The sequence below is a fragment of the Hakea prostrata genome, chromosome 2, assembly GCF_041222555.1.
Source record: "Hakea prostrata isolate BN-2017 chromosome 2, UWA_Hpros_2, whole genome shotgun sequence".
NCBI lineage: Eukaryota > Viridiplantae > Streptophyta > Magnoliopsida > Proteales > Proteaceae > Hakea > Hakea prostrata.
Window position 1 is genome coordinate 25141852 of NC_142601.1, and position 22384 is coordinate 25164235.

General features: G+C 38.9%; 1 protein-coding gene across 2 annotated transcripts in view; it reads left to right on the forward strand.

Annotated features, from left to right (window-relative positions):
• LOC149024142 (1,4-alpha-glucan-branching enzyme 2-2, chloroplastic/amyloplastic-like) overlaps positions 1 to 22384 on the forward strand; it is a 103939-nt gene that overhangs the window by 21742 nt on the left and 59813 nt on the right. For both annotated transcript variants that reach the window (XM_089144468.1, XM_089144469.1), the window contains exons 5-6: positions 2071 to 2113; positions 15977 to 16036. In XM_089144468.1, the coding sequence (XP_089000594.1) occupies positions 2071 to 2113; positions 15977 to 16036 (103 nt within the window). The remainder of the gene's footprint in view (positions 1 to 2070; positions 2114 to 15976; positions 16037 to 22384) is intronic.

Genomic DNA, 22384 nt, shown 5'->3' on the forward strand with positions numbered 1-22384 from the left:
TCATCAATGACTATCCATGTTTCATGCAGATGCCTCTTTAAGAATTTGTTTAATTGAAGCAGTTCCATTGAACTGCATCAAGCACATATTCTTCAATCAACTTATTCAGCAAAATTGTGATTCTTTGCCAACTCCTTTCTTTGTGATTGAGATTGCAAAATTGTCTTATTAACTATTGAGCTTAGTAGAAGCGTCACTTGCATCAATAATATGTAACTCATGGAATCTGGCGTTTCAAAGTCTCCATTATTTTTGCCCTGGCATGCCTTCGAAAATGTTATTCTGAAGCCAAATGGAGATTGGGTTGTGTCACCCCATGTGTTATTGTGTTAGTGACAATAACCACACCTCCTCCACAAAGACCCATAATGTATCTATTGCGTCGATGGTACCTAAGTGAAGAATCTGTCAACGTAGTCATTGTTATGATTTGGTGAGGCAACCATTGTGTTTAGTGGTCCTTTTTTTTTTTTTTGGTATGATTTAGTGGTCCTAAGCACCTTGGTGATAGGGCTGCCAAATAGGACTTACCCGATCTTATTACTAAAGAGTCAACATGAACAATTAGAACTTGGCCGGATTTTGAATGTGGTCCTTTTTTGGATAGACATCAATTCTCACAAATAAATCGTCCCAAGCTAATTATTGTGGATGTTTCTTCACAATAATCGTGATGGAGAAAATACCAATTCAAATTGAATGAATTCAAAATGATGTTAATGCATGGATCGGGATTATAATTTTTTTCATTTTCATCCATTAAATAATATTTAAATACTTGGAAAGTATGTTTTAAATTGTCAAATAGCAAATATTTTATTTACCAAAATATGATTATGAGTTATTAAATAGTAATAAGATGAATAAAATTCGCAATTTTAGAGACGGTCCCTAAAGGACCCAACGAATTTTTAATTGAAATTAGGGGATCTCTTTTAATTGATTCTTTTACCATAAGTTTCTATTGTATCAATCTACCCTTGTTTGATTCCTGTTGAAGCATATACTTGGGGGGTGGGTGTAGGGCGAACGATTCCAAAGCAGACTTTCCATTAATTAGATAGCATGAGCATGGCAAACTAAGCATGCTTGTTTTCTTTTCTTAATATAACCTTTTATTTGGCACAAATAGTATATCAATGATTATATGGTAAATATATATTAAAGAATCATACCAATTTAAGATATTTATTCAATAAAAGCAAAAGTTTTTTTGGATGAATTTGTGCAGTGGTGCATTGTTGTGTGACTCATCATACTTCTCACTTCACACTACCAGTGCAGAAATACCTGGATGAGAAACAAGCTACGTTTATCATACTATCACATCAATATGGTGTATCAATATGTTCATCTCCTAGGAATTTGATTTGTCAAATTATTTTATTTTTTTCGAAGACTTTTTTGTATAGGTTGATCACCAAAATAGCTTTAGCTTTCCAACAAATCCAAGATCACTGAAGTCTTATTTACATAAAAGGAGTAACGTTCGGTTACCACTTTGGACAAAAGCATATCTTTTGACGTCAAAACAGATGACTATTTTAATGTATTTTTGGTTTTAGTAATGTTTTATCATATTAAGATTTATTGAAAATTTTGTTTCATTGTTCTATTTTTGGTGCCTGAGGGTGGGGGGGGGGGTTTATAGGTAAATGAACTTGGCCACAATTTAAACAATGCAATGTGCCTTGAAATAAAGCTACCAACTGCTCAGTCCTCCAGAAAAAGTCAGGATGCCTTGGTGTCGCATTGATAACTATGGTCTATGCCACACATAAATTAGAGGTTCTGATTGAGGAACAATTTTAATGTATCCAGTTCCATCTTTGCCACCACTTTTTTGGTCTTCATGCAAGATCAACTTGCTTACTGTACCATATATTCAAATTATCTTGGATTGACCATTTTTACTGCTCCTATTGGTGGAACTATTACTACTTTATGACACTACTATAGTGGCATTTATTGTGCAGTTGAATTGTATTTCATTTGTGATCTTTATTGTTTCCAATTTTTGTCACATTTTGAATTTCATGTTCTTATTCCATCTCTTCTTGTTCTTTTCAGTGCCACCGGAGTAACTTATAGGGAGTGGGCACCTGCAGCTAAGGTTTGTTTTCTTGATTGTCAGAATGAGATCCTTTAATTGCTTCTTTTATTTTTTCCAGTGAATAAATAATTTTTTACCGAAGGAAGGAGAGAGTGGTGGAAGAACAAATTTTGAAAAGGGCATTCCCACTTCCCAGTGCAGGAGGCTCATACTACTGCATGGATGGTCAATGGTCAATGGTCAATTTGCAACTAAAAAAATTCCATGATCCTGCCTTTGCAGGGGAGCCAGGACCTATAAATAGAAAATGAGATGAACCCATAGATACCACTGACCAAAACAGTAAGTCAGCACCCTGGGTGGTGGCCCAAGCTTGCAAAGGCCTATTAAAAGTCTGACATATTGGGCTGTCGCCACCAACTCTAACTAGTTGTCATGGCAAGATACATGACCTTCAATATCCAAAATTAGTTCTGTGGTTCTCATTGTTGGGAAGGATTAGTCCAGGAGGGACTCCTTTATGGGATAAATGGGGAGACATCATGTCAGCAGCAGTAAGCAAGAAGGTTTGAGGTAGGATTTTGATACAAAACTATGTTAAGAATTCTGTAATAGGGGCATTTAGTCTCACATGACCTTGAATATCCAAAATTAGAGGCTGTGGTTCTCATTCCAAGAGGGGTATTTTGTCAATTTCAGCCCTAATTATCTGCTGGAATTAGTTTTCAGAATTTTTTTCTTAATTTCATTGTCATTTTTTGTTTAGAAGTCTTGGTTTGATTTCTGAGTTGAGTTCTTGAGTCCTTAGGATTCTTTCTTTGGAGTAGGATTCTTACAAGTCTTTTATTTCATGAAGAGATCCTTCTCTTTATGTTTGAGTCTTAGTGTCTTAGGGAATATATTTTCTAGAAGATTTTATTAGTTGTTCAGTTTAAGTTGAAGTCTTTTAATTATGTGGCTGAAATTAAATGTGAGGGAGATCCTAAATTATAAAGGATTTCCAAGTAGATCAAAGTCTTTTAGTGTAGGCTATATGTAGCCTAGTCTTTTCATTGTAACCTTAAGTCTAGATTAATAAAATTATTGAAGAAATGCAGCCAAGAAGGTGCGGTCGGGTCCTTTTGAGAGGGACCTTGTGGTTACCAAGAGCTCTGTTATCTTCATCAATTCTGTCCCGTGTTTCCAGCAAAGTCCAGCAATCTCCTCCTAATTTCTGCACACAAGTAAGTAACATCACCTCGCCACCCCTTCCCTTTCAATCACAGCAACCCCAGTCCCCTCCCTCACCTCTCAAACCCATCACACAACCCTCCTTGCCCCTTCCCCTGCTTGTGCAACCCAGAAACCCCCTCCCCTTGCTGTCATACCCTTGGCAGCACCCTCCCCCACCCCTGCCTGATACTCTAGAACCTCTCCCCTGTCCCGTTCAACTTACCTGTACCCTTCCTCACCAGCCCCCTTTCCTTGCGGCGTCCCTTTTCCCCTCTCTCCCCTATTTGGCTATCCTCCCAACCTTTCTCTGACTTGTGGGAGATCTGAAACAAGAAAGAAAAAGTCAAGAAAGAAAAATAAAGACAAAAAGAAAGAAAAAGAAAGACAAAAAGAAAGAAAAGAAAAGAAAAGAAAGAAAAGAAAAGAAAAGAAAAGAAAAGAAAAGAAAAGAAAAGAAAAGAAAAGGTTTTTCATCCAAAAAGATTTCCCAAGATCCATCCAAGAACCCATCAATTTTTCATCCTAAATGGTTTCCTGTATCCCTAAAATCTTTGCTAAATCCTACCAAAATTAAACCAAATTATCCCTTCCCTTTTGCCTACCAACCCTAGGATCAATCTCATCTCTCAAGAATCAAGATCATCCCATGGGGAGTTGTTAAAACCCTAACTTTCCGTATCAACCCATAGGTACCCAATTTTATCTCCTTTTCCTTACAATCCCCATCTAGATCAGAACAACACGTATCAATCCTAAGAGCTTCCCACAACTTCTTTAGAGATTCACAAAGATCCTATGATCTTTTAGACCTATCTGTTGGAAGATTTTGGGCAAACCCTTAAATTTAGGGAAATCAACCTAGAAACCCTAACCCTAAAATTGGGTTTCCATTACATGGTATGAGAGCTGACGTACCAAGGGATCTACAAACCTTTGTACCACAGCCTGTTCTGTTTCCACATTACAAACTGCTGGTGTCTTCTGCAATTTGGTTTGAAGGTCTTCTACAGAGCTTTTGGTAGTTGGGGATAGCACCCAATTTATGAAGTTTGGATATGAAACTGGTTCACATTACAATGAAAGGAACCTGGTCTCTTAAATTTCCATTGAAGGTTAGTGAATTGTGGGAATGTTTACTTAGTTCAAGAGCTACTTCTGAAGAAATTTTGCCCTGAATTTGTGCTGTTTGAAGTTTGGTTTATGATTCCCTATTCAGATCAGACCTAGACTGCTTTGTTTTGTTGAAACAGCCCTAATTTTTCAGACTTAGTTGTTGGAGACTGTGTTTGCAATCCTTCACTGGTATTATTGGATTGTCCTTGATTTGGTTGACTGTTCGACAAAATCTGCAAGTGCACGGAATCAAACCGAGTAATATAGAATGAGTAGAGACCGTTCCCTCGAAAACCAATTTGAAACCCAAATTACATACTAATATTCACTTCTCTTATAGTTATTTAGCCAATCAATACTGATTTTTATTTACTTAATGAGATGTAAATCAACCTATTTCTAATTGAAGCAATTTAATTAACAAATCAAGTGGAAGAAAAAAAAAAAATACTAGAGTTTCAATTTCATCAAACATGTCATAAATTATCAATCCCTCCCCTTCATACAATCAATTTACTCTTTACCTTATCTGACAGGATTACTAAATTAGATCACCCCACTTGTTACGCTTGAGGGTCCCTAACACATTAAATCCCCCCTACCAGTTACGCTTAGAGGATCAATTCAATGCATTGCATGAAACATAAAATCACTAATAATGTCGAATAAACCATCTAACCTGTTATGCGTTAAGGGAAACATCAATCTAGAAGAAGAAGAAGAAGAAGAAGACGAAGAAGAAGAAGAAGAAGTTAAGGGAAACATCAATCTAGAGGAAGAAGAAGTAGAAAATCTTCAAAATTCGTCCTCCACTCTTCTCCAAAGCTCCCCAAAAAACGTTTTTCCTAGAGTCCCTTTCCCTATTTATAGGCTAGTCTCTATTTAATACCATTCTAGTTTCCTAATCTGACTCATCCAAGGAGGGTTTTGTTGTATGAATCGGACTTACTTAGAGAGCTCAAATGAACAATTTCACCGTTGGATTTGAAGATCAAGAAGTCATAAAGCTCTCCTCCAAAAATAAACTTGATCGGACACCGGATGACCATCCGATGAAGGGCTTGATCGAAACTAGACAGAGACACTCAAAAACAAGATTTTTCCCTCTTCTTTCTCTGAATAGGATTCATTTTCCTCTTTTTCCTTCTTTAATCCAGTCCCAAATAGGAAATAAAATCTTGAAGCATGCAAGGAATCCTTCTCTCCATGTTTTTGACTTGAGGAAGCTTTTAGAGTGCGCTACAACTTGATGAACAAGACTTTCCTATCTGGAGTGGAATAAAATCCAGCTTGGTTCCATAAGGATTCTCTTCACAGAATTTTCCAATTATACCCCTGCAAATTTGATTGATAATTTCCTACAAACAAAAGTAATAAATCTTAATTAGGATTTTCTAGGAAATATATAAAATCACCAAAATTATAGAAATTAAAGGAAAGGGTGCAACATATTCATTTTCATATAATATTAGGTAAATTGATATAAAACAATTATAACATATGGAGATATAGCAAATTAATCATCTAAAATAACATGCATGAAATCAACTTATCATTTGACTGAGAAAAAGGTTTATCTTTTTTCTGCGGCTGCTATTCTGCTCTCTGGGTATCAATAACATTCTAGGTCTGATCAATTTTTTTTTCGAGGAGTTAGTTTAGTGCTGTGAGTGTTTATTGTATGTTAAGAACTGCTGCCATGAGGGTCTATTTTTGGTCAACAACTGCTGCTGTGAAGATTTATTCTATGTTGAGGTTAGTTCAGGATCCTATTTTCGACAATTATTTGTTGCTGCAGTAGTGTTTCAGACCTAGCTCTTTTATGAAAAATCTGTTGGATTCTATTAGGAGTTCAATTAGAGTTTGTATATGAGTTAAATTAGAGTTTGTATTCATGTAAAATTCTATTCCTTGTAATAGTGTACTTTCCACTTAATTATAAATAGAGGGCTTGAGATCATGGATCGATAAGCCATTCTACCAATTATGTGTTTATCAACATGGCATCAGAGTCTAAGTTTGATTAGGATCTTCTTATATTTTTTTTGTCTTTCCTAATCCATCATAGATCTATCGTTCTTCAATTTTTCTGCCACTGAAAGAACAACAAAACCAGATGGAAAGGAGAGAGAGGACGAGAACCACTTACCGCTGCCTGTTGCTGTTTGTCACCGCTGTTTTCTGCTACTTCAAGAAAAGCCAAACAGAATCGCATGCTTGTGCTGCTCCGCTGCTTCCTGTTCTTGTAATTAGAAGAGTGCTTCCTGCTGCTTCTTGTGCTTTCTGCTGCTTCTCGTGCTTAGAAGAGTAAGACGAACAGAATCGCTGCAATTCATCGACTCTTCTTCTGCCCATCACCTGCGTCTTCAGCCATCGACCATTGACACTTCTTCCAGCGCCTTCTCTCTTCAGTACCGCTGCAATCTGTGAGTTGGATTCAACCAAGAACAGAAAAAAGGGAAAGAAGAAGAAGAACATCGCCATCGCCATCGCCACGAAGCTAGGTACCCTTCGTCTGAAACACGACCTTCAACCCTTAAACCCTTCTGGTTCTCTTTACACCCTTTGTCTTTAAACCAAACCAAACCAAATATTTACAGCCTTTGCCTAAAAGTCTTTATATTTAAACCAAACCAAACCATATTTGGACCAAACCAAACTATATTTGGTTCTCTTTACATTTAGACCAGACCCAACCAGACTCATTGCTCTTTGGCCGAACCATATGTTTGGTTCCATTGTTTCCCCCCCCCTTTTCTACTGTTTTGATTAAAAAAAAGAAAAAAGAAAAAAGAGTAGATTTGTTTGAGTTGTTCGGCTATTGCATTCTGCGACATTTCTGTTACTTCGAAAGGGTGAAGACTGAAGAACTGCAGATAATTTTGTCAACATGACAACTATTGATGGTACTCCTGCTCCCACTGGCTCCGAACATTACTCCACTCTTCATCCTCTTTCGGTAAGCTTTAATGGGACAAATTATTTGATTTGGTCCCGATCTGCTTACCTGACTATTGCCGGAAGATGACTTGTTGGACACATTATGGGCACCACTATCAAACCTACTATTACAGGCGTTCCACAGGATAAATGGATTTCGAATGACTCTCTTATTATGTCATTTCTTTTGAATTCCATGATTCCAAATATTTCCCGTGGATATCTATTACTTGATACTGCAGCCCAAATCTAGAAGGCTACTACTGAAACCTATGGACAGTTGGGGAATGATGCACATGTTTATGAGCTACGAAAGAAGCTTCATGAGACTACCCAAAAGGAACTGCCTGTGGCCCAATATTATGCTGAGTTGCGATCTCTTTGGCAGGAGTTGGATCATTATAGGGATTATCATCCCACTAACCCAGATGATGTGACTACTTATAGGAAGCACATTGATAAGATTCGGGTATATGACTTCTTAGCAAGTTTGAATGTGGAGTACGATCAGATCAGAGTGCAAGTCTTAAGTTGTTCTCCCTTTCCTACACTAGAACAGTCTTATGTTCTTGTTCAGTGTGAGGAAAGTCGTCGATTAGCTATGCTTCATACTCCTATTATGGAGAAATCAGCTTTACAGTCTGTTCGCACTAAATCTGATCCAGCTAAGGAGATTGTCAAGTGTGAGCACTGTCACAAACCATATCATACCAAGGCAAATTGTTGGAAACTGCATGGGAAGCCTGCTGATTTTGAGCAAAAACAAGCACAAAGAAAGGGAAAACCAAAGGCTAATCTTTTTGAGACAGTTTCCACCACACCCTCTGCGGACGTTGGTTTTTCACAGGAGGAGTTCGCTACTCTGCGACGTATTCTATAGTCTTCTACTGCCGGTACAGCCTCGACCAATGCTTCCTCCACTACCCATACCAACTCCTACCTTGCTACTTCAGGTAAAACTTTTATAGGCTTTCAAGCTTCTTCAGTTTCTACTCCTTGGATCATTGATACAGGAGCCACAGATCATATGACAGGTTTATCCACCTCTTTCTTACAATATTCTCCAACTTCTGGAAAGGATAAAGTTCGAATTGCTGATGGCTCCTATTCTTCCATTGTTGGAAAAGGGACCATTCAGCATTCTCCATCAGACCAGTTGCGTTGATACGGCTGCCCAAAACGGGGTTGCCGAAAGGAAGAATCGGCATCTCTTAGAGATAGCCCGTTCCATTATGATTGCTATGAATGTACCTGACCATTACTGGAGTGATGCTATACTCATTGCTTCTTACCTTATGAATAGGATGCCCAGTAGGATACTTGGTTTTAAATGTCCTAATGAGATTCTTCAGGGAGCCTCTTCTTTTGTTATTCCCCCAAAGGTTTTTGGATGCGTGTGTTATGCCAGAATCACAGCCCACCAGAGTAAGCTGGCTCCCTGCGGCCTACGTTGCATATTTTTGGGGTATTTTGCTACTCAGAAAGGGTATAAATGTTATCATACTCCTTCCAGGAAAACCATTGTATCCATGGATGTAATTTTTCATGAGTTTTGCCCTTACTATACACCTCTCCAGGGGAGAGTCCTAGAGGAGAGGTGTTCTTTCCGACTCTAGATCTTCCTATCACACACCAACACAACTTAAGAGTCTCAGAAGAGTTTCCTGACTAGGGGGAGACTTCGGCCAGTATACCTGAGGACTCTAATCCTCCCCCTTCGATTTCTGAACCATGTGAAGAACTTAGCCAGGGGGAGACCACTCTTGAGACACACACTGTTGGGGTCTTTTAAAACCAGATTGACCAGAATAAGGAGGTACAGACTTATCAAAGGAAGAAATACAACCGGCTAAAGCAAGTGGAGAAAGGTGATACGTTACCACTTCAGTCTCCTGTTCCAGAATCAGATTCTACTGTTCTCCTTAAGGTATCTTTTTCTGATCTTCCTGTTTTTGTTAGAAAAGGGGTCAGATCTTGTACTCAACATCCCATAGCTAAATATGTTTCTTATAACTCTTTGTCTGACTCCTACCGTGCTTTTATATCCTCTCTATCATATGTATCTGTTCCTAAAAGTTGGCAGGAAGCCTATGCTGATAAGAGATGGAAGGTAGCCATGGTAGAGGAAATGCAAGCAATGAAGAAAAATGACACTTAAGAGTTGGTTACACTTCCTCCAAGAAAAAAACCAATGGGCTGCAAATGGGTATTTGTGGTTAAACAAAATATGGATGGATCAGTCAACAAGTTGAAAGCTAGACTAGTTGCAAAGGGGTTTTCCCAGACCTATGGGATTGATTATCAGGAGGCTTTTGCCCCTGTTGCGAAACTAAACACTGTCAGAGTTCTGTTGTCTGTAGCTGTGAACAAAGACTGGAACTTACACCAACTAGACGTAAAGAATGCCTTCTTACATGAGGAGTTAGCAGAAGAGGTCTATATAGAAATCCCACATGGTTTCTCTGATGACAATACTGCAGGGAAAGTTTGTCGGTTGAAGAGGTCAATTTATGGGTTAAAACAGTCTCCTAGATGCTGGTTTGGACGCCTCCTGAAGGCAATGACTTCTATTGGGTACAAGCAACGCAATGCTGATCATACACTATTTGTCAAGAAGTCAGGTACTAACATCACACTTCTCATTGTCTATGTAGACGATATTATCATCGCAGGGAATGATGGTGAAGAAATTCAAAAGTTGAAGGACTTTCTTGGCAAAGAGTTTGAAATTATAGATCTAGGGAAGTTACAATATTTCTTAGGGATTGAGGTGGCTTGATCAAAGAAATGTATATTCCTATCCAAAAGAAAGTATGTCCTAGATCTATTATCAGAAGTGGGAATGTTGGGGTGTAAAGCAGTAGATACCCCTATTGAAGCTGGAGCTAAACTTAAAGAAAAGGAGGGGGAACTAGTGGACAAAGAAAGATACCAAAGGCTGGTAGGGAAGTTTATTTATTGGTCCCACACCAAGCCAGACATCGCTTATGCTGTAGGTATAGTGAGCCAATTCATGCATGATCCATATTTAGCTCATATGAAGGTTGTTATCAGAATACTACAGTATTTGAAGGGAACTCCTGGAAAAGGAATACTTTTGTCACCCATTGATAATCTAAAAGTAGAAGCATACACTGATGCAAACTGGGCTGGATCTCCAGACAGGAAGTCAATTTCAGGTTACTGTACCTTTGTTGGAGGTAATCTAGTTACTTGGAGAAGTAAGAAACAGAATGTGGTAGCTTTATTTAGTATCGAAGCTGAATATAGAGCTATGGTTCATGGAGTTTGTGAGCTACTATGGTTGAAAGGCTTGCTGCAAGATATTGGAGTCCAAGTTCCAAACCCTATGATGTTATATTGTGACAACAAGGCTACTATTAGTATTGCTAATAATCCGGTGTAACATGATCGAACTAAGCACATTGAAATTGACAGGTTTTTTGTCAAAGGAAAGTTGGAACAAGGGCTTATCTGCATGCCTTTTGTAAGATCTGGAGACCAAGTAGCAGATGTTTTCACTAAGGGTTTGAAAGAAAGAGATTTCCTTCCTATTGTAGGCAAGTTGGGGATGACTAATATCTATGCCTCAACTTGAGGGGGAGTGTTGGATTCTATTAGGAGTTCAATTAGAGTTTGTATATGAGTTAAATTAGAGTTTGTATTCATGTAAAATTCTATTCCTTGTAATAGTGTACTTTCCACTTAATTATAAATAGAGGGCTTGAGATCATGGATCGATAAGCCATTGTACCAATTCTGTGTTTATCAACAAAATCATTTCTGGAGACATTCTGGTTGCTGCCGTAGTGTTTCAGATTTGATGTGTATTTGACTGAGCACTTTCGGTTGTTGGAATTGAAGTTTTGTTGAGTACTACCCTTTGTCCTTTATTGCTGCCTACTTGTTTCTGATTGGAGTGTCCTATTACTTGCCTAGATTGAAGAAGGATGAGGTTGCTATGTCTACATTTGAACCTAAACTTGAAGGTAAAACTACTATAACTGAAATTATGACGTCCACATCTCACTGTATTTCTAAATAAAATCTTGAAGGTATTAATGAATAAAATCTTGAAGGGAATTTCAATTTCCACCAGTGGAAAAAGATATCAGGGTTGTAAGAAGCAACACCATTTCATTGTGTCAACTAGGAATGGTACATTGAAAACTATAGATGCCCAAATCTTAGGATAGATGCTGAACTCTACGGAAAGAAATATTCTTGACTTAGTAACACACATTGACACAGCAAAAGAGTTACCGAATTACCTAAATATTTTGTACTTTGGAGAGAACAATCTTTCCCGCGTTTATGAGGTACCATAGGAGTTTTATAGCATTGATAGGAAAGCCGGACCTTTAACCCCAAAAATGTGCGAGGAGTTTAATGCTATTTTACATATTACATCGGATGTGGTTGAAATGCAAAGCAGATTGGAACTTGTTTCCTTGCCTCCTAGTAAAGCTGCTGTTGGATGTCACTGGGATTTTTAGTGAAATTAAATCCTGATGATAGTCTTGCTAGATTGAATGCTAGACTTGTCCCAAAGTGATATGCACAAGTATATGGTGTGAGCTATCTGGATACCTTCTTTCCTGTGGGGATGCGCACTTCTATTCAGATTTTTATTTCCTTAGCAGTTACCTATCATTGGCCTCTATTTCAGCTAGATGTAAAGAATGTTTTCCTCAATTGGGATATCCATAAGAAAGTCTGTATGGAGCAACCTTCAGGGTTGTTGCTAAGAGGGAGTATGGTTTGGTGTGTTGCCTCAAAAGTCACTGTATGGGTTGAAAGCCTGAAAGAGTCTCTGCATGCATGGTTTGGTCAGTTTACTTCAATTGTGCTGATTCTGGTTTGACTTGATATAAGAGTGATCACTCAGTGTTCTTCTATTAGTCTAGTGCAAGGATATTTCTGGTTACATATGTGGAAAGCATTATCATTAATGGAGATGATTTAGCTGGTATTGATGCATTGAAGACTTGGGAAGGCCTAAGTATTTCACAGCGATAGAATTGGCTCAGTTCAGGAAAGAAATCGTTTTATCCCAACATAAATATGTGGTTGATATACTATTTGAAATGGATCCAAGTGTAAAACTTATGCTTGAAGATGGAGAAGCTCTTGATGATCTAGAGAAGTATCAAAGGTCAGTTGGAAAACTGAACTATTTGGTTGTGACTTGACCTGATATTGCCTTTGTAGTCAATGTTGTGAGTCAGTTTTTGTCTAGTCCTTGAACCACTCATTGAGATGCAGTTATACACATATTGAGGTATCTTAAGAGAGCTCCTGGCAGTGGGCTCCTCTAGACAAATCATGGCAACAAGAGAGTTGAGGGAATTTCTAATGCAGATTGGGCTAGTTCCCCAATTGATAGGAGATATTTCTTAGGACAACAAAGCCTTTCTTTTCTTAGAAAATTCCCATAGTCTTATTTTAAGCCTTGTGCTTTAATCTGGTTGATTCAACCTGTTGGTTTAGTTGTTTTTATTTCAGGTTCAATTTAAGTTATGGTATTACAGTTATTCTATCTAAAAGTTATGATTAGGGATATCAGAGCCTCCACTCATGAGAGCTAGTGTTTTTAGGGTAAAGGTTTGTTTTAAGAATTGTTAAGATATGTGTGATTTACGATTTCAGTGGTAAACACACTGTGTGGGGTCCACCCTAGATTGTATAAGATTGATTTTATTCTGCGAAGATTTTATTTTATTTCTTTAGCTTCCACTTATTAGATTAGGATTTTTTTTTTTTTTGGTGTAGGTTGGTTGACAAGAGAACCTAGCGTAGTCTTAGTTTTTCTATTTTAGCCTTGGTTTCTATTTCCTGTCAAGTTATATCTAGCTTCTATTTTCTGTGCAACTCAGTTTAGGAAATAAATCCTAGACTGGGATTATTTACTTTGCTATTAATAAAATGCTGTATGAGGGGAAGTGAATTGTGTGCAACCTCTCTCCCCTCTTCTTCAGTCTCTTTTTCTTCCACTCTTCTCTTCTGTTCTTCTTGAGGTTTTGGTGTTCTGAAACTGCAGCAACTGTAACAGGAGTTCTAAAGTAATTAGGAGTTGTTGGGGCCGTGGGGGTCAGTTCCCTAAGTCAACTAGGGGTAGTTACATTAGTCAGAGTCGGTTTAGGACTCTTTTTCTTGATTGCTTCTAAAATTTAGGCTTCTACAACCATTATAGAATGACACATGGTGAGATGTAAAATAAGTTAGAGAATTAATAAAATAAAGTTCATTTTAAGAGCTGACTGGCTGCACGTGATATCTTCTCTGGGAGAAGATCAATGCCTTAGAGTTGGACTCCATTATCTAAGGTCCCAGACCATCGACATGCTGGGCAGTGAATCAACCAGTTGGCCAAGCAGGTGAGTCCTTGTGGTCACTGAGGCAGGAACCTTTCCATGTCTTGGATCTTTCTTCTCCCCTTGTATTTTCTTTCTTATTTTTAGATTTGAAACAAATCTATCATTAAACCCGTGATTCATTTTGAAAGTGTAGTTTTCCCTCAAGAAAGTTGCTGAAGGTTATTGACATCCATTCCCCATGGTCTGTTAACTTAGGTTGAAGTTCTATGCCATTCCAGACCACAATCCCTGGAAGGGGGGGGGGGATAAGGCCACTAATCTTGCTAAACCTGGAAACCTGAAACTGCAGATTTTATGGTATAGGTGACCGGTTTAGGGCCTCTGTTAGGGGAACTCAACCCTACATATTCCCTTCAAATCCCTTAAAATGTCACCCACCCGGAACCCTAGAATGCCATTGATCTTAGACTCCTTTTTTTACTGAACTAGCCCCTTATTTTTAGGAGTCTTCCACTGCAACTGAAAATCAAGTCAGTCCTTTTCCCATCCATATCAGTCCTACTAAAACCATGTTTCAAATAGGCCCCCCTAACCCCTTCAAATAAGGCCATAAGCAGGTTTGGTTCTATTTTCAGAGGATTGTGGTGCTTGTCTGCCTTGCTTAGGCACCCAGGGAAAGATCTTGGCTTATTCTTGTTCCTGCTAGGTTGACTGGTTGCTGTTTTACCCCTATGAGGTTATCTGCAAAATGTTCCAATTGTTTAAACAGCAAACTCCTTTCCTATGCCGAAAGAATGTGCTGATCAAATCCATTCCTTAGTCTTCATTTACTGGGGAAATATGTGCTTTTCCCAAAGTCCAGTGTCAAAATCTGGAATCCCTTTTTTGTAGGTTTCTTTGGAAAGGGCAACTAGGCAAGAAGCCAAGAAGCTTCTCCATCTACCAGTTGGAACTTTGTTTGTAAACTGATTCCGTAGGAAGCCTGGGAATCAGTAGAATTTGTAATTGCAATATTGCTTGCCGCCTCAGGCTAATCTGGAAATTTTCTTTCAGACAGGACCCTATGCCTTTCTGAGTCAACTGGATCTTCTCTTTACTCCTTAAATCAGTCTCTATTTGGACAGTCCCTTACCGACAATTCCCTTTGGTTTTGGAGGAAACTCATGCTTCTCCATCCCCTTGCCACCTCTATCACCTCTTCTGTGGTTATTGGTGGAAATGATATCTTCTACTAGCTTGGTTCCTGGCACCCTCTAGCCATTCTTGTCAAGTGTCAACCTGTTTGGGGCCTGTGCCATTTACTCATTTGGTATCCCCAAGTTTGCCCCTTTTTCCACCTTCATCTCTCTGGGTTCTCAGTTCCCTTCCTTCCCTTCCCCTGGTCCTCTCTTGTTTTTGACTTTGGACCTCCTTCATTCTACATGTTTAAAGTGGTTTGGCTTCTTTCCCATCTTGGAGCCTTGCCTAGTTTGTCTGCTTGGCATTTTATCAAACTATGCACCGCTTTCATCCTTTGAATTATGGTTCAAAAGTCCCATCCATCACCACTCGATTGCTTGGAGAACATTGAACCTTTGGGTCCTTCCCAAAGCTTTCTTGTTCACCATCATATCCTGGTTTAACTTTCTTCCACCCCTTTGTAAGAAAGGTGTTCCTGACATGAATTGTCCCTGTACCTTTAGCTGCTCCATTTGGTATAAAATTTTAACTTCCATTTGACCCCATAGTAGACATTCCCTTCCCTTTGATCATGAACGCACTGTCTAGCCTCCTGCTTTTTGGGCTCCATCTCTCATGCTTGGCTGGAGTGGAATCCTAGAAGATGGACTTCAGAATCCCATTCTCCCAATCTGTTAGAAGGCCATCCTTAATGATGTTAGTCTTAAGCTCTCTCTGCTTCCCCTAAATCTTTTGTAGATTCCCCAAGGAACATGCTTATGCTTGTTGTTTTTTGATGTTTAGATGCTTCCTTTTTGTTACCTCATCTTGCCCTTGGAGTTTGCTTGCTTTTTCCCCTCCTGCTCTCTTTTTCCCCTCTCCCCTGGGGGTTTTGTAATTGAGATTTTATTATCCAAAACAAATTTTTTTTGGGGGGGGGGGGGTTGGGGGAGTGTACAGATTCGACTTGATACTAACAGGTACCTCCAATGCATGTTATTTTATATAAGGACTATTACTTTCTGCAATTGTTTGCATGCAAAATCATTAACTCCCCCCCCCCCCCTTTATTTTATCATAGGTAACTTATTTTGGATGCTTCATTTTAATTTTTTGATCATTGTATCTCAAAACTGCTCTACTGTTGTGTATTACTTATTTTTCTGCTTTATCTGTTTATCAGTGGGCAGCATTGATAGGAGACTTTAATAATTGGAATCCAAATGCAGATGTTATGACCCGGGTATGTAAAGCATGCGTAGTTTTATTTCTTGACAGGCTAAGAATTTCATAATCCTTTGTAGCACAAATTTTCTGTGGTTTTAAGAATTGTTAAACTTGTTTGCTGGCTTTTCCATATTGTACTTTTATTTTAAAGATTTGCCTGGCTGTATGGTGTCTTGAACTTTTCTCCATATTAAGCCAGACTTGTTTGTTCTCTCTTTCCTCCTTAATATTCTGACTGCACTCAGCTTCTCATGTTATTCATTTGACGGTGTCATCATACGTATTGAATCCAAGGTTCAAAAACTTGTCTCGACAAATTAAGATGGCCGAGATCTCTGTGATTTTGTCAGCCTTTTCTTGTTTTTGGTTTCAGTATGTGTTGGATTCTATTAGGAGTCTAATAAGAGTTTGTATAGGAGTTAAATTAGAGTTTGCATTCATGTAAACTTCTATTCCTTGTAATAGTCTACTTTCCACTTAATTATAAATAGAGGGCTTCAGATCATGGATCAATAAGCCATTCTACTACAATCGTTTCTTTCAACATGGCATCAGAGCCTAAATACGATTAGGGAAGTGAGAGAAAAAGAAGAAAAAAAAAGCAATCCATCGCCCTTTCTTTCTAGCTGCCTCGAAATCCAGAGTGTCAAAATCCATCGAAATCCAGCCTCGATTAGGACCTTTTTTTCTCTGCAAAACCCATCTCAGATTTTCTCCAATTGTTGCAGAATTTTCTGCGCAGAATTTTTCTACAACAGTCGCAGGAATTTGCAACAGTCTTGGTCGCCAACTGAAACAGAAAACAGAGGAAAGAAGAAGAGAAGAAGAAATCAGCAACTTCCGCTGTTTCTGCAACTGCAACAGCTTCCGCTGCTCCTGCAACTTTTTTTCTCTCTGATTCCTCATCTGAAACCTGCGATTGAGGTTCTTCGATCGGGGTTCTGCTATTGAGGTTCTTCGATTAGTCTTCTTAAGCCTGCGATTGAGGATCGATTCTTCATCTGAGATTTTTCAGGGGCTGTTCTGCACCGCAGAATACAACCAGTTCTGGCCCATCGCTTGTCTGAATCGCAGCATATCGATCGTCTAATCACACCCAAATCGCAGAATATCGATCGTAATCACAGTGAGTTTTTTTCTGGTTTTTTTCTCTTCTGGAACTCTTCGTCTCCGTCAAATTTTTTCATCAGATTCTTTCTTTCGAACCTTGAGTCAAGTCCTAACTTGTATCGAATCAAGCCCCAACTTGTATCGAATCATACCTAGTTTCTTTTCTCCCTTAGCTACCATTCTATTTGCCCAAGAAAAAAAAGAAAAAAAGGAAGAAACAGAATACGATGGTTGAGGAACTTCTTTGGTAAATTTACTTTTTCCCAGGGACCTACATGCAAATTCCCATAATTTTAGGGGTTTAGTTGTAATTTTATAAATTTCCAAGGGCTTGTTTGTAAATTTTCATATCTTTAGGGACATGTTTGTGATTTCATGTCTTTAGGGACCTGTTTGCGATTTTCCATAATCGAATCAGAATCGGAATCAGGAATCAGAAGGAAAAAAAAAAAAAAAACAGAATTGGCTCATATCATATCATTACCTAGACTTGTCATTACTTAGACTTGTTTGGGTTGTTCGGCTATTGCATTCTGCAACGTTTCAGTTACTTCGAAAGGGTGAAGACTGAAGAACTGCAGATAATTTTGTCAACATGACAACTATTGATGATACTACTGCTCCCACTGGATCCGAATATTTTTCCACTTTTCATTCTCTTTCGGTAAGATTTGACGGCACAAATTACTTGATTTGGTCTCGATCTGCTTACCTGACTATTGCTGGAAGAGGACTAGTTGGATACATTACGGGCACCACTATCAAACCCACTACCGCAGGTGTTTTACAGGATAAATGGATATCAAATGACTCGAGTATAAGAAGTACATTGATAAGATCTGAGTATATGACTTCTTGGCAGGTTTGAACGTGGAATACGATCAGATCAGAGTGCAAGTCTTAAGTCGTTCTCCCTTTCCTACACTAGAACAGTCTTATGCTCTTGTTTAGTGTGAGGAAAGTTGTCGATTAGTCATGCTTCATACTCCTATTATAGAAAAATCAGCTTTATAGTCTGTTCGCACTAAATCTGATCCGGCTAAGGAGATTGTCAAGTGTGAGCACTGTCACAAACCATATCATACCAAGGAAAATTGTTGGAAACTGCATGGGAAGCCTGCTGATTTTGAGCAAAAAGGAGCACAAAGACAGGGAAAACCAAAAGGCTAATCTTTCTGAGACAGTTTCCACCACACCCTCTGCAGATGTTGGTTTTTCACAGGAGGAGTTCGCTATTCTGCGATGTATTCTGCAGTCTTCTACTGCCGGTACAGCCTCGACCAATGCTTCCTCTACTACCCCTACCAACTCCTACCTAGCTACTTTAGGATCTGGGGAAGGAGATTGGATGTGGTAAATGGACTTTATTTGCTCGAGCCGATTGGAGGATCTACTTCTGCTTTGACTACATCTTCTAATCCGGTCCATTAGGTAATATTAGACCTTCATCAGTGGCACCGTAGGCTCGGTCAACCCCCTTTCAAATTTTGTCACTTTCTCTAGATTTGTTTTCCTGATAGTTTTATCGTACCATTACAATTTCTTCCTTTCCAAGTATCCCCATTGGGATTTCCTTTGTTATTGTTTTCCCACGTGTAAAGCTACACGTGAGGGGGAGATTGAAGATGTTTACAATTCAATGCCTTTCATGTAGACTTCCTTATGTAGAATTTGATCTTTGTTAACTCTAGAGAATTGCCCCTTAACTTGACATCTTCCCTTCGGAGATCTAACCTTGCAAAAGATTTGTCATTTGACCTTTGCAGAACTTGATCTCTATTACCTTTGGAGATTGTCACTTATCTTGACAAATTTTCCCCTACCTTTGAAGATTGTCCCTTGGCAAACTTTCCCTTTAAAGATCTAACATTGCTACAAATCAAAAGTTTCACTTTGGCTGTTTTACCCTAGCAATTGTTACCCCAAAAATATATTTTCCCTCAGATTTGCACAGAAATTTAGTCTTCTCAACATTTGAAGATTCTACCTTTTTTCTTGGGCGTTCTTCCTTGGAACATAAAGTTGTAGTAAAGATGAGGACAAAACAAATGGAAGTCTATGAGGCAGACGTAATCTATAAGTTTGAAGATCAAATTGCAAATGTTTACCTGGACAGATGTTTTATACTTTTTTGGTCAAGTTGGGCATGTGTGATATCCATGCCTCAACTTGAGGGGGAGTGTTGGATTCTATTAGGAGTCTAATAAGAGTTTGTATAGGAGTTAAATTAGAGTTTGCATTCATGTAAACGTCTATTCCTTGTAATAGTCTACTTTCCACTTAATTATAAATAGAGGGCTTGAGATCATGAATCAATAAGCCATTCTACTACAATCGTTTCTTTCAACAGTATGATGTTTTACTGAGAAAATGGACATAGTTAGCTTCCAAACTTTAAGGGATGAACAATAATTCGTCATATCACATTCAAAGCATAGTTGTGCCAGCCTTGGTTGCCTTGCTTCTAGTTCCCTTCCACGTTTTGGATCACCTAGATGACGTGACAACTATGTTTGACAGAGCAAAGCAGAATCAACGAAAAGAGTGAAATTAGCATGTGCAGAATGAAGAAAATTCAGAAACTGACCTGATAGGTATGTGATATGGAAGAGGAGAAAGAAGAGAAGATATGATCAAGCATCCTGCTAATTTGTAAAATTCCCTTCAAACCTTAATCCTTAAGCCACCATGCTGCTTGGTGAATCTTAGGAGGATAATGTTCTGAAATCCATTGAACCAACACAACAGCTCTATTCCATCAGGGAGGTCTCACACCCCACCCGTACCACTTCATTCAAGGAGTGGCTGGTATGCTACACCTGTACACCACAGTATCCAAGATCACATAGTTTAAAGGCCAGATCGTAGATCTCAATATCAATGGCACAAAGAGAATCCATTTATCTTTAGAAGTGGGGAAGAAATTAAATTTTATTAAATAAATGATTAAGGTTCTCAATGCTAATTATCAGAGTGCTAATTTACATGGTATCAAATCAAATAAAATAAGTAATGTTCAAAGTGTCTCTAAATAAGTAAAGACATAATATCTTCAAGATCCAATGCCGTAATCATCGCATACACATGGGAATCATGTTGCAATCTCTTGAACCAACCAAGCTTACTTCTCCAAACTGGAGTACACCTGCAGGCTGCAGCAGAATATCAAAAGAAACATTCCCTGAGGGATTAACTTTTCAACACAAGCATTGTGAGCAGAGCTGCAAGTGAGTTGCAACCTTTAAATCCTCTCTAAAGTGCAAGGATAAATCACTGATAAGGAATAACCTTGCAAGCAAGCAGTTAAACAATGATATATGGTCTATGCAATCCATGCTTCCAGTTACTAGAAAATAAAACCTAGAAAATCATCTCTAGGTCTCAACTGTTGTAGTGCTACTCCTAACAGACTGGATAGATCCTAGTGTCCCACATGCAGGAGCGCCTGGAAACGCTAACCATTTTAACCTTCTCATGCGTAAGAGACCTGGAGATGTATACCCTGGTTGCCTTTGGAATCCACCAATCATAAATACTCGGTATACTCTGTAGAATCCTGCTCCATCGCCCTTAATCACTACATACAAACAACGGGCTTCCTGTTTTTAGTAGAACTCAGCATCTTACTACAGGGCGGGTGCTTTGGCACTTGTAGGGTTATCCAAAACCTAAGCCTTGTAGTACGCTAGTACTCAGTGCATGCTCGGAACCAAATGCATATGCATCCTCACAATGATGCCATGATCCATAACATTAATGCAGTACGTTTCATTCCACATGCACTTATCAATATGTCCTCTCCATGTGGATAACAACTCAGTGATCTAGCTCAATAACAACAAAAACAGTCTGCCTCACAATTGGATCTGATCCACTGAACAAAGCCTTGAATAACGGATTCAGGGGATGGTAAAGAAAACCATGTCTGGTGTTCCTATTATGGCTCGGCTGATCTGGCAGTACATCAGCTGATCTCTGAAAAGTATCAGTTAGTATGGGCTTGATCCTCCCGATCAATGACCGCTGAGCCCAGTACAGATAGGCTGATATGCTCAATGTGCTCCTTATTTCATGAATTTTGTCTGGGTCGCATCACCTCCTGCTTTGCCTACTCACCCAGTGACTTTATTAGCACCTCTTTACATCTGTTGAAATTCAAGATCCACCAATCTATGAGAGTGGATGGTGCTAATTTTCTTTTTCTAAACAATTAACGTTATCTGAATATTCTATAATTGCATTGGTGCACCTTTTATTACTTGACATCTTTATCCTTACTTCTTCTGTTCAGGGACCCAATAGAAGACGGAGCTTTATTTAATCTTTTCTTGTATATTCCACAATAATTTTCAGTTATCTATTAGAAAAGAAACTTAACTAATTAAGCCTTGAATTAGCCTTTGTGGGTGGTATCAGCACAAAGGTTTACTACATATCATTAAAAGCTAAAGTAAAAAGAGGTGGACATCATCTGCAAACGACTATAAAGGCTTGTGTGTAAGAAATTATGCCAGTATTGAAGGTGGGACAACTGCTAATCAGCATGATGTGAACCAAATTCTAGGGTTTAACTTGTAGATATGTTGCCCGAGATTTAGGCTCACTCTGGGATCCTCTCTCAGGGAACCAGCAGTTTTTGAGGCTATATATGCTTGTAACAGGAGATTTCTTGGAGGAATTAGGGATGGCAAAGGTTAGGGTTAGGTATTGGAAGTTTCAGCCAGGCTCGGATGTGAAGGGATTTGGATTTTGAAGCTTGTAACGATGCTGTAACTTAGGTTTCAGGGCTGGTAGTGAGTTTAGGTGGAAGTTTCAGGAGTTGGGATGAATGTTGCTAAGGTCGGCTGCTGCTTTAATGGATTTCCAGAACTAGGAAGTGAAGTTTTGGGTTTAAATTTGAATGGGCTAGGGAGAGGGCTGGTGTTGGAGATTTATAAATTTGGGTTAGTTCTAATATGTTTAGGTCAGTCCTAGTTGGTTTGGGATTGGTTTGAAGAGTCCTATAGGGGGGGTTAGGATTCTTGGAATGGGCTGGGGTTGGGGTCAAGTGTGAGTAATGGAGGGGGAAGCTAATTTAAAGGATGAGGGAGCTGGAGTTAGGGTTTAGGAGATACAGGTGTTCTAGGCTTCAGGATAATTCTGATTTTAGGTTTTTTGGGTTTCCTAAGCTGCTGCAGGTTAGAGAAGAAGAAAAGGGGAAGGGGGAAGGGCTGTATCTAGGGGTTAAGGTTAGGGGAGGGTAGGGAATGAACTG